Source organism: Lithobates pipiens, unplaced genomic scaffold (genome assembly GCF_037356315.1).
Source record: "Lithobates pipiens isolate NorthernLeopardFrog02 unplaced genomic scaffold, aLitPip1_a1.2 Scaffold_16, whole genome shotgun sequence".
Lineage (NCBI taxonomy): Eukaryota > Metazoa > Chordata > Amphibia > Anura > Ranidae > Lithobates > Lithobates pipiens.
In genome coordinates, this window is record NW_027507748.1 from 14,380,965 (window position 1) to 14,396,816 (window position 15,852).

The following is a 15,852-nucleotide window of genomic DNA, read 5'->3' on the forward strand; positions in this document are numbered from 1 at the left end:
AAAACGTACAATTTTAAATAAAAAACTCTGAAGCAAAATAAGGGTCAGTGCCCATCTGCGCTCCCACCATTGCCAGGAATGCAGCCACCATTAGCCAGGATTTCAGCCACCATTGCCAGGATTTTACTCACTATTAGCCAGGAATGCAGCCACCATTAGCCAGGAATGCAGCCACCATTAGCCAGGATTTCACTCACTATTGCCAGGAATGCAGCCACCATTGCCAGGATTTCACTCACTATTGCCAGGAATGCAGCCACCATTGCCAGGATTTCACTCACTATTAGCCAGGAATGCAGCCACCATTAGCCAGGATTTCACTCACTATTGCTAGGAATGCAGCCACCATTTGCCAGGATTTCACTCACTATTAGTCAGGAATGCAGCCACCATTTGCCAGGATTTCACTCACTATTAGTCAGGAATGCAGCCACCATTAGCCAGGAATGCAGCCACCATTAGCCAGGAATGCAGCCACCATTAGCCAGGATTTCACTCACTATTGCCAGGAATGCAGCCACCATTTGCCAGGATTTCACTCACTATTAGCCAGGAATGCAGCCACCATTGCCAGGATTTCACATACTATTGCCAGGAATGCAGCCACCATTGCCAGGATTTCACTCACTATTGCCAGGAATGTACTTACCATTGCCATCAGTGCAGCCTTGGAGGGGGCTGGACGAGCGCCAAAGAACAGGAGAATCTCCTGTTTTCACAGCGGCCTCTTTAAGAGAAAGTCCCGCCTCCTTTGATGGACAGAACAGTCGTCCAATGGTGGAGATGGGACTTCCTATTACAGAGGCTGCAGTGTAAACAGGAAATACTCCTGTGTGCACATCGCTCGTACAGCCTCCTATCTCCAATGCAGCCAGACTATATATCTTTTGTGGCCCCGGCGCTGGGAGATCGTCGGGGGCCACAAAAGATATATATGTTTAGATTACCAGGCGGGCCGTTCAAAACCGGGCCGCGGGCCGCGATTGGCCCGCGGGCCGGACTTTGGACATGCCTGGCCTAAACAGTTTGGCTACACCTGACCATCATACCTACATAATCTTGTAGGACATCTACCCTGACCATCACACCTATGGGAGTTTTTAGGTTATCCGACCTGACCATCACACCTATGTGAGTTTGTTGGACATCCCTCCTGACCATCAAACCTATAAGGGTTTGTTGGACATCCCACCCTACCATCACGCCTATGTGAGTTTGTAGAACATCCCTCCTTACCATCACACCTATATGAGTTTTTAGGTCATCCCACCTGACCATCACACCTATAAGGGTTTGTAGGACATCCCACCTGACCATCACACCTATGTGAGTTTGTAGGACATCCCTCCTACCATCAAACCTATAAGGGTTTGTAGGACATCCTACCCTACCATCACAACTATATGAGTTTGTAGGTCATCCCACACTACCATCACACCTATATGAGTTTGTAGGACATCCCACCCTACCATCACACCTATATGAGTTTTTAGGACATCCCACCTGACCATCAAACCTATAAGGGTTTGTAGGACATCCCACCCTACCATCACACCTATATGAGTTTTTAGGACATCCCACCTGACCATCACACCTATGTGAGTTGGTTGGACATCCCTCCTGACCATCACACCTATATGAGTTTTTAGGACATCCCACCTGACCATCACACCTATGTGAGTTGGTTGGACATCCCTCCTGACCATCACACCTATATGAGTTTTTAGGACATCCCTCCTGACCATTAGACCAAAACGGGTTTGTAGGGCATCCCTCCTGACCATTGCACCGACATGAACTTTTAGGACAACCCATTCCAAAACCATGACTATCAATATGGAGTTACCCCCCCCCCCCTGCAACTACAACATTCTATGTTCTTATGGCCTAGAGGCGATTCAGTTCGCATTGTGCGCTATACAAGTATTTCATTCATTCATTCATTCATTCATTATGGCCACATTATTCTGGCCATATAGTGCATCTCTGGTGTAAGAATTCAGAGTTTAAAAAAAAAGGATGTACATGGGGAGAAGACACTTACAGGCAGTCTTGAATATTTAGTCACACAGCAGATTGTGATACTGGCCATCGACTCCAGATGTTGGCATCTAGGTGGCCCTCCTCCCCCTTTGGCCGTGTTTCCCTAGGAAAGAGCCTGAGTGGCTAGAGATGAGATATATAGTAGCTATGGCCAATAGGAATTGGTGTACTTTTTCTTAAATAGGTATGCTGGGGCAGCCATAGCCCTGTAGTTAGGGACTAGGGATGTTAGTAAATGTTGGCACTTTATGTTGGACTGTTGATTGTCTTGGTCGTTATATTAATTCATTCCTCAAGTAAAACTTGAAACCTTGTCTTTGCCTGGTCTGAGGTTACTAAAGGGGTGCAATGCAAGTAACCGATGCACATAGGAGTTGATTTACTAGAGGCAAATCGACTGTGCACTTTGCACAGTGCAGTTGCTCCAGAGATTAATCAAGGAAAATAAAATGAAAAAACAGCACTTTTGCTTTCATATGATTGGATGATGGAAGTCAGCTGAGCTTCTGCTCATTTACTAAGCTCTGGACTGGAGCAACTGCAATTGCAGAGTGCACAGCCTACTTGCCTATAGTAAATCAACCGCATGGCTTACCACTTGGGTCACTAAACACATTGGGGTATGAAGGCAGACATTAAAAGAGTTCATACAGTGGTTACCAATGGTAACAAAGGTTTCTCTAGAAGCCTGTTGTAAGTGTGTACATGTTGCAGGTGAGATAGTCTCTTCAGGCGAGGAAGATGTTGTCAGCACTCCTTTGGCCGCCATTCGTTTTCCCATAGTAATGGGAGCAGATCAGCAGAGTCATGGCCCTCATTGTGTGCACAGGTACAATGGACGAAGAATTAAGTGAAGTGCACAGCGAGAGTCAGTGCTAGGTGCACGGTGGGACCCTATGCCGTTACTGGGAATAAGGTGGTATGGACAGGTGGAGAGGGCATTGACTCTGCACATCCTTCCTAAATGTACAAGTAACTGTGGTACTGTAACATCTAAAGAGATGAATCGGCTGTGCCAGTAAGGCCTCTCATGCGACCCTTGCTTGGCGCTCAACATATAGGAAAAACATGTAGGACGTGACGACCACCCCATCACCCTGCCCTCCAACATACCTGATTGGGATCTGGTTCCACTTCATCCCAGTTGTGAGTCAGGTTGCTCTGCTTATACGGTTGAAATGGTTTGTGGCGGACAGAAGGTAAAATACGGTACAGCCAGCTGCCAACATTGAATGACAAGACATCATTATCAAGTCGGAGAGATCAATTTATAAAAGAAAGTTCTTCAGGATATATTGGTCTCCTAATGGAGGTTAACACTTTCTGTGCCATTATGATGGGGGTCCCACCATCCCTGTGTTGAGTTCTGGGTCTGCACACCTGCTGTGCCCATTATGAGGGGTTCCTACCATCTCTGTGCTGAGTTCCTGGTTCTGTACACCTGCTGTGCCCATTATGAGGGGTTCCTACCATCCCTGTGCTGAGTTCCTGGTTCTGTACACCCGCTGTGCCCATTAGGAGGAGTTCCCACCATCCCTGTGCTGAGTTCCTGGGTTTGTACACCTGCTGTGTCCATTATGAGGAGTTGTCACCATCTCTGTGCAGAGTTCCTTGGTCTATACACCTGCTGTGCCCATTATGAGGGGTTTCCACCATCCCTGTGCAGAGTCTCTTGGTCTATACACCTGCTGTGCCCATTATGAGGAGTTCCCACCATCCCTGTGCTGAGTTCCCGGGTCTGTACATCTGCTGTGCCCAATATGAGGGGTTCCCACCATCCCTGTGCTGAGTTCTCGGGTCTGTACACCTAATGTGCCCATTATGAGGGGTTCCCACCATCCCTGTGCTGAGTTCATGGGTCTGTACACCAGTTCATTGGCCTGTGCCCATTGTGAGGGGTTCCCACCATTTCTGCTGGATTTTCTTATTTAATCTATGTTATGAAAGATGTAACAGGAGGAGTTGGAACATACAATGTTGAACGGGGACACAACCAGCAATTATGGCATGGAGATCCCACTGTTGGAGTTACCAACATATAAAAGAAGTCAGGAAACAGCCGGCCCAGAACACTCCCCCTACAACTGACCGACATATCATTTTTGCGAGGACTGTCCCTTTAATAAAGCAGGGCAAATAGTAAACCGAGAATTCCTGGAACTCCTTGGATTTTGTGTCCCAGGCAGCAAAAAATAAAACCTAAATAGGGGATCTTCTAATCCTTCCTCACGCAATCCAAAGATGGAAGGAAAAGTTTTGGTGGGAATTCCACTTTTGTCATGAAATCTTTACAGTATGTGATTAAATAGAATTCAGCATTATTCTCTGCTGCAACAGGCCAGGGCCACCATTAGGTGACCTTCCAACATGCTACAGAAGACAGTTAGAGGCAGGGGGCATGTTATATGAGATTGTTGGAGATCTCTGTTATTACAGCACCTTTGTAAATCAATGTTCCCACTCTCATCACTGGGGTTCAAAAAGGGCCACACAGTAAGTATTAAAGGGCCACATATGGCCCTTGTGTCACATATTGGGCACCAGAGGATTAGATACCAGAGCTGGCATCTCAGGGCACAGATTACAGAATGAACATAGGACACCTGGGGGTACCTTCTCTTATTGGAGCTCCTGGGACAGGTGAAGGCCGAGCCGGAGAGTTGTTCTGCGTACAGACCGTACGGACAGACCTGGGGATTATTCTGTAACACAGACAATAGAAATAGTGACCCCATGACCGGATGAGAGACTTTACACATACAGGTATCTAACGGAAAATGGGACACCTTCATGCCTGATCCAACATTACCCATGTGTGTTGTGGGACATTAGAGTATAAATTTTTGTTTATTAAAAAAATCATACAAACATTAATAAAAAACATATTTACACAAAAAGAGACTACAAACCCCGAACCTCAACTTAAACACAATCCAGGCTAAGAAACATTTTGAGATTTAATTGCCATCAGGATGCAATTCCAAACCCCCCCCCCCCCATTAACCCCTCCCCCACATCATTCTCCCCAACTTCCACATCATTCACCGGACATTTTGCACCAACCACTCTCATTTCCTTCCCACCTCCCCCTGCACCATCATCCAATCCATCCCTCACTCCACCCCTCGGTGTCCACTGACTTCCAGCCACGCTGAGGAGGGGTTGGCACCACCATACACGCTGGTCCAGCACCCTCCACTGCCTTCACTACACTAGGAGAAACAATAGGTGCGGACACAGACTTGACAACCACACTTTCTGACACTGACTGGGGAACCACAGACTGGGGGAACACTGACACCACAGACGGCCTCACAGACACAGATTCTGACGGGACAGAGACACTAGGATCCCCTGGTACAACCTCCGTCAACCCTGACTCTTCTCTATCCAGATGGAAGAATTCCTCCACTAGCTCTGGCTTATTGTGCAAAGCCTCAGGGCACCGGCTATAAGGGTGACCAATCTTATCACATAGGTTACATTTAATGATGTTACAGTCCCTTGCCAGGTACCCCAGTTCCTGGCATAAACAGCACTTCTGTTCTGGACATTTAGAGGAGAAATGTCCCTTGACTCCACATTTATGGCACAGCTTAGTTTGACCAGGGTAGAAGACAGTAATTCTATCTCTACCAATAAAGGCAGAGGAGGGCAAATGGTGGACCACATTCCCACACACTCTCAACCTCATTGACCCACCCGTCCAGATTCCTCTATCATCCACAATCTTTTTAAGGGACACAACGTTTCACCAAACCTCCTCAACCAGACCCATAAATCCTCGGGGGGTATAGACTTATTCCTTGTCAGGATAGTCACATTCTTAATCAAGGGCTGTCATGAGATTACCTTAGGGACAAGACCCTTCCAGTCAGGCTGGCCTCTGTATACATACTCAAACCGCTCCCAAAACAGATCCAGCGATTCTGGACGCACAAATGATAAATCATATTCATAGAAACCAGCCGGACTGATAAGAGCATAAATATTCTCTGCCTTAAATCCCCTGGTTAGTATCTTATTCACAACCACCCTCCTGATAGGTGGAATATCTCCTCTTTCCCACCTGAACTGTACTACACTCCTGAGTTTAATGGAAGAAAGTCGCACAAATGGCTCCCTTCCACTAGCAGCAGCATGACTTTGTCCCGACACAGCCTTAGCATAATTACTAACTGGGACAGATGACACATTAACTGGCTGCATAGGAATATTAACTGGCTGCATAGGAACCTCTGAAAACTGGTTTGGTAAATTACCCACCACTTGATCCTCCCTCCTCCCCTCCAGCACAACAGTCCCACACACCATAGTCCCATCATCAAGTAAAGTCTTCTGTTTAGAAAAAACACCATCTGTTTCAGCGTTCATGCGGCCCTCCTGCAGTTTCAATATCCATGCGACATTCCTGCTCTACACTGTTAGTGTCCATGTGGGTCTCTTCGCAGCCAGCTCTTCCTGCATTCCCTGCTGATTGCAAGGATCTGTTGGCAGGTTCAATCTCAGGAAAGTCCTAGACACATTGAGAGAGATTTTCAGCAAGCACTCCTTTATCATGAGCCTCATCTGATGAGTCGGTGCCACTCATGGGAGATTCCATTTCTGTAATGGCCTGCAGCAATCTGCCATTGTCCTCAACCTCCTCCTGAGATGACCCAGGCTGCTGGGGAGGGAGGGGGGCAGATACTGACTCAGACATGACAGATCCTGAGACAGAGGTAGTACTGGGGCCACCATGTGAAGCCACTTCCTTACCCCCCCATCCATACTGTCGCCGTTGCTCTGGTATCCACCCTCTGGCTGGTACTGGCACAGGCGTCTTCAACAGTTGAAATCTCTCCTCATTCTCACACTTTTCTCCGAACCAGAGACTTCAGCTTGGAGACTTCCCTCTTACTGTTTCCAGACTTACTGTGCAGGGATTTCTTTTTCCTGAGATCTTCTTTCATTACAGCAAGTCTCTGTTCCTCCTTGGAAATGCGGCAAATTCTGTTCACCACTCTATCCTGGAAGACTGGTAAGTATTCCTCTTGCATAGGGACAACCATAGGATCCATTGCAGCTTGAGCACATGGAGTAGACCTCAGTGCCTCTGGGGAGACTCCACTTTCATCTTCCCCAATATGGTTCATGCTTTCCTGGGAAAAGCCCGCAGGACAGGCCCCAGGATTGCTACTTCTCTCAGCTGAGATCCCAGCAGAGTGAGCCAACAGCACCTTGAAAAACAGCGACACCTGGTGGAGACGCTCCTCTGGTACAGAGACTGATGTGACTGGCTTAGTGTTCTATATACAGCGCTGTGGAATATGTCAGCGCTATATTACTATATAATATTAAATTATAATCAAAATAATATTCATAAAAACAGTGCAGAAAACCGGACTCTGGTTGGTGACGGGGGGCAATTCACACACTTTGGGGGGAGTTAATTTTTTCCCATTAAAAAATCTGCCGAGTAAAATATATCCACGAAGTCACCCAGCTACACTTTATTCAAGGATCCTCTGAGCAACTTCTATAATGTAGTGTGGACTCACCTGTCCCTCAGGTAAGGCACCTGGGCAGCGATGATCCTCCGAGGCAAACTCATTGCCGAATCCAGACATATACTGGCAATAGAGAGAGACACAGAGGTGTAAATATACAAACTGATACCTTGTACGTCATATTGTTACATTCGTTTCGATACAATATAATGTAATGTTTACTATCTTGTTATACTGTGTAGATCCAAGTGGTTAGCACATGCCAATAATTTTACCAGCGCAGGCCAGGCTGCACAACAAGCAAATGTGGATAGAGCGTGAAAGGCAACTATGTTACTGGGCTAGCTGCACTCAGGTGGGTGGGGGGGATTTATCTGAAGGACATGGAACCCTGGTTGCAGTGCTGGGACAAAATGATCTAGAGCCCAGGGTGAACATGCAAAATTGTGCCCCCCCCCCCCCAGATGTATGAGCATTATGTGTCAGCAAAAATCCCCCCACCTCCAAAAAAGTGAGCACTAATCTTCATGTTTACCCCCAAGCATACATTTCCCCTCCTCCCAGTACAAATCCACCCCCTACTGAGGTTCACCCCTTACCAACACAAATCTCACCCCTCATCTCAAATCCTCTCTCCCTATATATCCCCAGCACAAACCCCCCCCCCCCTAAAAAAAATCCCCGTCCTAGCACAAGTCCTCTACCCCTCAAATGTCCTCTCCAAACACAAATCCTCTCCTCTCCCACTACAAATCCCCCTCCCAGCACAAGTTCCCCAACCTCAATTCCTCATCCTAGCATAAACCCTCCCCCCCAAAAAACATTTCTCCCCCCCTAGCAGAAATCCTCTACCCCTCAAGTGTCCTCTCCAAGCACAACAAATCCCCCATCCCCACTCCAAATCCCCCCAGCACAAATTCCCCTCCCCCAATTCCCTATCCTAGCACAAATGCCCCCCCCCCCCCAGGTTCCCCTCCTACTAAAAATACCCCCAATCATTCCAAGAAAAAATCCTCCCTAGCACAAATTCCTTCCTCCGTCTACCATATGACCTTTTCTAGCACAAATCCCCCCCCCCTCCTAGCACAAATCCTGTTCCCCCTTCCCAACATAAATACCCCCAAATCACCACTCCTAGCACACCTCCCCAAATTTCCCCTCCTTGAACGATTCTTAAATTCCTCCTCCTAACACAAATTATCACCCCCCCCCCCCAATCTCTTTCTGGTGCTCCCCCACCTCATATGATACCACAGTGCCCAGGGCAGCCACCCCTTGACCCGGCCCTGCCTGGTTGAGAAAGGCAGGGTTAGACAATAAGTAAAGTAAATGTAAACTGTTACATATACCCAGTGAAGTGACTGGCCTTAGGTGATACACAGATTTAACAAGAAATCTACATATGTTGTATCTTTTTATCTGCAGTCTTCTCTTCTCTACAGCCATTCAAAGTGCAGAACTTAAAAAGCTTGCCTGAGCTGTCAGAAAAAAAGGGGGCAGAGAGCTGAAGGTACACTCTGCAGAGTTCTGAGAGCTGATTGAAGGGAAGGGACTACCCCCCCCCCCCCACACACACACACACACACACCCCCGTCACACAGCAAACAGGAGCAGAGCTGAGGCTGTCAATCAGTTGGAGCTCTCTCCCCTGTCACCTTTTATCTCTTGGTGTCAGGAAAACTTGTCAGAAGGGGCTCATGCTAATAGCAGAGGAAGGAGGCAGCAGACAGAAATGACAGTGCTCTGGACTGAGACAAGTACATTTAATGGAGAAGTACAGCCAAACCTTGTTTGGCTGTACTTCTCCCCTGGCTCGCAGGAGTGCAGTTCGTTCTGTGCTCCTGTGACCTGTTTTCTGCAGGCAGCGAGCTGAAGCTTGCTATCGGGTGACGTCACAGAACCAGTCCAGGTTCGGGCAAGATCACGTCAATGAAGATGGGATCCTCCCACGTGCCTGGACCAGCTCAGCCTCTCCGCAAGCTGCGGAGAGGCTGAGCCGGCTGCTCCCACCCCCTCTGCAGCCCGGTGCTCCAGTGAGCGAGGAGGGGGCAGAGCAGAGAGCTGCTGATTGACAGTCAGCAGCTCTCTGCTCACGGAGCTGTGAGAAGCTGTTTGATCGCTGCCCCCCTACCCTTGCATCCGGCCCCCTGATCCACACACAGGGCGCCGGACCATGGATTTCAGGGGGGGGGGGGGGGTTGGAAGCACTTGATTAGAGCCAGAGGCTCTAATAGTCTTCAAAAAAGGATGGGCTCGGGGTGCAGAGCACTGCGCTCTGAGCCCACACAGTTGTGCGAGAATAGCGAATAACTGATTCTCCTCCCAGACAATCGGGAAATGGGTCATGAGACCCATATCCTGATTGGCCGAAAGGAGAAGCAATCTTATTGGCCAAGGGGGAGGAGGAGATGCACGGCTGGAGGAGACCCACCACTATGACTCATCCAGCTCAGCCATCCAGCACTCCCCGGCTCACACAGGGGAGGGAGGAGGAGGGGAGACCGGAGTCTGGGCAGGACATCTGCCTCCGGAGGTAAGGAGGCCGTCCATCTCCCGCAGCGGCGGGGGTGTTCCCCATGTTTATGTCCATCTCCTGCAAACCAACCCCTCCCCCCCCCCCCCCCCCTGAATTATCGAGCACCAGCCACCACTGTCAGCAACACTGAGATGTGAAAATGGAAAAAGAAAATGGTGAAATAGAAATTTCAAGGAATAAATTGAAGATTTTTGAAGAGCACAGAGCAAATGAAATCTTCCAGTTAGGGTTCACATCTAATTTAACAAAAATCTATCCGGCAGGGTCTGTCAGATTGAAAAAAATAGACTTTGCAGTCTCTAATGACATACAACACCCACAGTGCACTTGGAAGAACAATGAATGATTGGTAGCAAGAAGGACTTTTGTTGAAATTCCACACTGCAGTCTTGAATGATGTGAGGTACCCACAATTAGGGTTGCCACCTCCTCCCTTTAAACCCGAACACATATGAATTATATGGGTTCTGAGGCTAACTGAATGCAGATAAGGCACCAAGTGAGTTTAATTACCACCTTAATCAGCCACAGAACCCGTGTATTGAGGCAGCAACTCTACCCACAATGCACTTGGAGGATCGATCTCAGCATGACTGGTAGCAAGAAAAAGGCACTTTTTTTTTTCATTTAAAAAGAAAAGACCCTCTGTAGTCTTGTTTCAATTTTATTTTATTAAAGTGGGGTGCCCCTTAAAAAAAAAGAAAAAAATTAAAAGTCAGCAGCTACAAATACTGCAGCTGCTGACTTTTAATAATCGGACACTTACCTGTCCCAGGGTCCAGCGATGCGGGGGAGCGAAGCCCCCCTCATTCCCCACTCTGCTCGCAGCGCTGGCATTCCTACTGTGGGCACCCGGCTGTGGCTTCACAGCCGGGCATCCACTGTGCATGCGCCAGCAGCACTGGGCGCCGTGATACACCGCACAGTCATCTGGGACACGTGCCAGATGAATGTGCGGCGCAAGGGAAAGTGATGTCACCAGCCCGGGCATTGAAGAAGGCAGACTACGAGGGACTCCCTAGCAACAGGCATTTAGAGGTGAGTAAAAAATTTTTTTTTTACCCAATTATTTTTTTTATGAATTTTGAGCTATTTTTTTTTTTTTTGGTGTCAACACCACTTTAAGGTTTTCAAATAAAAAAACAAAAAAAAAAAAAATAGAGCTTAAATTTACAATAGTTGAAGAAGTTACATTATAAAAAAAAAACTTTAAGATACGTTGTCTACGTAATGATTACCAAGGGTATATATATATATATATATATATATATATATATATATATAAAGCAAGAAAAAAAGTCAAGGGGAAAAAAATACATTATATATATATATATATATATATATTTATATTTATTTTTTTACCCTTTTTACCTCAACACTTATGCCGCGTACACACGATCGTAATTCTCGTCGGAAAAGCCTTGGCTGGTTTTTTCGCCGGAATTCCGTCAGAATTCCGCTCAAGCTTGTGTTGCCTACACACGGTCACACCAAATTCCGTCAGTCAAGAACGTGGTGACGTACAACTCTACGACAAACTGAGAAAATGAAGTTCAATGCTTCCTGAGCATGCGTCAAATTGTTTCAGAGCATACGTAGGAATTTTTGCACGCCGGAATTGCTAGAGACGGTCGGAATTTCCGACCGAAACTTTTTCCGTTGGGAAAATAGACAACCTTCTGTCAATCTTTTTGCTGGCTGAAAATTCTGCCAGCAATGGTCTGATGGAGCATACACACGGTCGCATTTTCCCATGAAAAGCTCTCATCGGTCTTTTGCTGGCCCCGAATTTCCGATCGTGTGTACGGGGCATTAGTAGGATTAAGCATTCCAATAAGAAATGGGATAGTCTCATGCCGCATACACACGATCGGAATTCTCGTCGGAAGGAGCTCTGATGGTTTTCCCAACGGAATTCCGACGGAATTCGGCTCAAGCTGTCTTGCCTACACACGATCACACCAAATTCCGATCGTTTAGAACGCCGTGACGTACAACACGTACGACGGGACTAGAAAAAGGAAGTTCAATACCAAGTAGCCAATAGCTTCTGTCTCGTAGTTGAATCTGAGCATGCAAGAGTTTTGGCGTGTCGGAATTGCATACACACGATCGGAATTTCCGATAGAACGTTTTTCCCGTCTGGAAAATTGAGAACATGCTATCAATTTTTGGCTTGCGGAAATTCGGACAGCTAAATTCCGATGGAGCATACACACGGTCGCATTTTCCGATGAAAAGTTCTCATCGGTCTCTTTCTGGCCGGAATTCCGATCGTGTGTACGCGGCATTATATTTCACAGTCCGGGGACACATTATTCTTATTGTATTTTTTATTTTTTCTCTTACCGGACTACCCTCTGCAGTCTTTAATGGCATGAAGCACACACAATTCAGTTGGGGGTACATTCACCATGTGACTGGCAGCAGCAAGTGGCACTTTTTATTAAATTCAGAAGAGGTTGGCATGTGTGTATTGCTTCATATAAAGTGCCAGTTTTAATGGCAGCTCCACTTTAAAAGTCACTTTTTATGATAGGGATTTACTAACAAAGGTGTTAATAATGGCATGTAGAAAAAGAGGGATGTTATGAATTTGGAGTTGGATATTTCGAAAAGGGCAATTCTTCAACACCTGCAGATGAAATATAACTGGTGACAAAGTTGGCTGCAGAGTACATTGGTTATATCAGAAATGCGTAGACTCATTTTAACGACTCCAACAGATTGTAAGACTTATTTTCTCCATCAATAATGAGAACTGTCAGCATAGGTGATGGATAGTACTGGTCCCCCGGCTGGTGGAAGTGGGTGGAATTTCTAGGGGGCGGATGGAGTCGTATTGATCGCTCCTGTATAGGGGCTGCAGACGCACCATCGCTCTCTGTCTGCCAGATAAAGATGCTGAGTCACAATGTGTCAGATTCCGGCTGCATCTGTGATGCATTTCAGAAACTGCGGCATCCAAAGGGGGTGGGGGGTTGGGGGCCATTAATAAGTATCTTTACCGATGCACGGCAATAAAAAAAATATATATTTCCTTAATATGGTACAAAGATCAATGATGTACAGGAGACCCCAGCAATCAATCACAGTACTAATTGATATATATTTTTTCTTTCTGTAAAGGGGGGGGGGGGGGGTTGGATCAGCTGGCTGGCAGTTGCAGCAGTAAATCATACATGAGACAGCGACACCCAGGAGCAGTCCAAGCAGGTTTGTCCTGGCAGCAAACAAAAAACAGTTCAATGCAGGAGAACTTTGTACTGCAAGTCCGTAGCAAAAGCAAAATATCTGCTCATCCAAGCTACCAGATAAACCCAGGTCATTACTTGACTAAAAGTTTGCCCCCTAAGGGGTTCCCCAGAACAAACAGGCAGCCATTGTTCTTTTTTTTTTTAGTGTTATGTCAGAACTCAGCCTTTTCACCCAGCGACTGATTTCTACAACAGAGAAAGAGACTTGATCATCAGTCAGATCACATATATGAAGGAGAGAGAGTCACAATCATCAGTCAGATCACATATATAAAGGAGAGAGAGAGAGAGAGTCCTGATCATCAGTCAGATCACATATATAAAGGAGAGAGAGAGTCCTGATCATCAGTCAGATCACATATATAAAGGAGAGAGACCTGATCATCAGTCAGATCACATATATAAAGGAGAGGGAGAGACCCGATCATCAGTCAGATCACATTTATAAAGGAGAGGGAGAGACCCGATCATCAGTCAGATCACATATATAAAGGAGAGGGAGAGACCCGATCATCAGTCAGATCACATATATAAAGGAGAGGGAGAGACCCGATCATCAGTCAGATCACATATATAAAGGAGAGGGAGAGACCCGATCATCAGTCAGATCACATTTATAAAGGAGAGGGAGAGACCCGATCATCAGTCAGATCACATATATAAAGGAGAGGGAGAGACCCGATCATCAGTCAGATCACATATATAAAGGAGAGGGAGAGACCCGATCATCAGTCAGATCACATATATAAAGGAGAGGGAGAGACCCGATCATCAGTCAGATCACATATATAAAGGAGAGGGAGAGACCCGATCATCAGTCAGATCACATATATAAAGGAGAGAGAGAGAGACCCGATCATCAGTCAGATCACATATATAAAGGAGAGAGAGAGACCCGATCATCAGTCAGATCACATATATAAAGGAGAGGGAGAGACCCGATCATCAGTCAGATCACATATATAAAGGAGAGGGAGAGACCCGATCATCAGTCAGATCACATATATAAAGGAGAGGGAGAGACCCGATCATCAGTCAGATCACATATATAAAGGAGAGGGAGAGACCCGATCATCAGTCAGATCACATATATAAAGGAGAGGGAGAGACCCGATCATCAGTCAGATCACATATATATAGGAGAGGGAGAGACCCGATCATCAGTCAGATCACATATATAAAGGAGAGGGAGAGACCGATCATCAGTCAGATCACATATATAAAGGAGAGAGAGAGTCCTGATCATCAATCAGATCACATATATAAAGGAGAGAGAGAGAGCCCCGATCATCAGTCAGATCACATATATAAAGGAGAGAGACCAGATCATCAGTCAGATCACATATATAAAGGAGAGAGAGTCACAATCATCAGTCAGATCACATATATAAAGGAGAGAGAGATATCCGATCATCAGTAGTGATGGCCGAACGGTTTGCTCAGCGGTCGTTTCGCGGCGAATTTCGGCTGTTCGCGGTCCGCCCGTTCGGCGGACTATTAGCGCCGTTCGCCCGGCCGACTTCCGTGTTTACTGTGTAAAAGAACTTTGACCTATGATGACACATCCATCATGGGGTACAGGACAGCCAATTGAGACATTACAGCACATGGACACTTGGACATTCCCCCTAACTTATAAATACACCCGATCCGGCGGCCATTTTACATTCTTTCTTCTGTCACTATAGGGAGAGGTTGCTGTGTGGAGCAGGGAGAGATTACAGTGACCCAAATCGCTAGCTATTTGGTACACAAAAGTTCTTTTCAGGACTGGTATAGGTGTTAGGTGTAGTTCAGGATATAGGTTTGAGGCAGTGCTGTGCTAGTGATTGTTGCAGCAGCCTGAGTGTCTTATGTCAGTTTAGAGAAAGGGACAGGACGGTGTGTGCTGCTGCAGGGAGAGTCAGTTTAATCATTAGCTGTTACTATCAGGTCCACAAAAGTGCTATTCCAGTAACCAGTTATTGTTCCAGCAGCCTCTGTTTTGTCAGTTTATATAGGGACAGGCAGGAAGCTGTGTGTGAGGCAGTGAGGGTCAGTTTAATCAGTAGCTGTTACTATTAGTTCCACAAAGGTTCTTTTCAGGACTGGTATCAGTGGTATGGTAAAAGGCTTGTACACGTATAATATTCTTTCTTCCAAATATAGAAAGAATATTATACTTGACTGCTGCCCTTCTGCTGCAGTCTGCTAATCATTCACAACCCACTTGTTCCACAAAGCTCCTTATAAGGACTGTTAACTTGGTCTGTCTAGGGTGCTACAGTACATAGGGTTGAGTGAGGTACAGTCTGCCATTCTATAAGGACTGGTATCGGTCCACAATACATAGGGTTGAGGTGCACTACTGCTGACCGCTGCCCTATACTGCAGCAGTCCTTCATCGGTATAGGGACTGAGAGTTTTGTCACAGGGTAATTTAAAAAATGACAGGCAGAGGAAGAGGCAGGCCCTTCCGCAGGGGTGGTAGGGGTAGGGCAGGAGCACCAGCCTTGAGCCAAAGTGGGAAGTTGCGAAAGGTGCGTTC

The 15,852-nt window shown here is 46.6% G+C and overlaps 1 protein-coding gene across 1 annotated transcript in view; it reads right to left on the reverse strand.

The window, feature by feature from the left end:
- HGD (homogentisate 1,2-dioxygenase) overlaps nucleotides 1–15,852 on the reverse strand; it is an 87,190-nt gene that overhangs the window by 48,552 nt on the left and 22,786 nt on the right. Inside the window, exons 2-4 of the mRNA XM_077479599.1 lie at nucleotides 7,584–7,655; nucleotides 4,657–4,745; nucleotides 3,157–3,262 (exon numbers count right to left, since the gene is read on the reverse strand). Of these exons, the coding sequence (XP_077335725.1) occupies nucleotides 3,157–3,262; nucleotides 4,657–4,745; nucleotides 7,584–7,655 (267 nt within the window). The remainder of the gene's footprint in view (nucleotides 1–3,156; nucleotides 3,263–4,656; nucleotides 4,746–7,583; nucleotides 7,656–15,852) is intronic.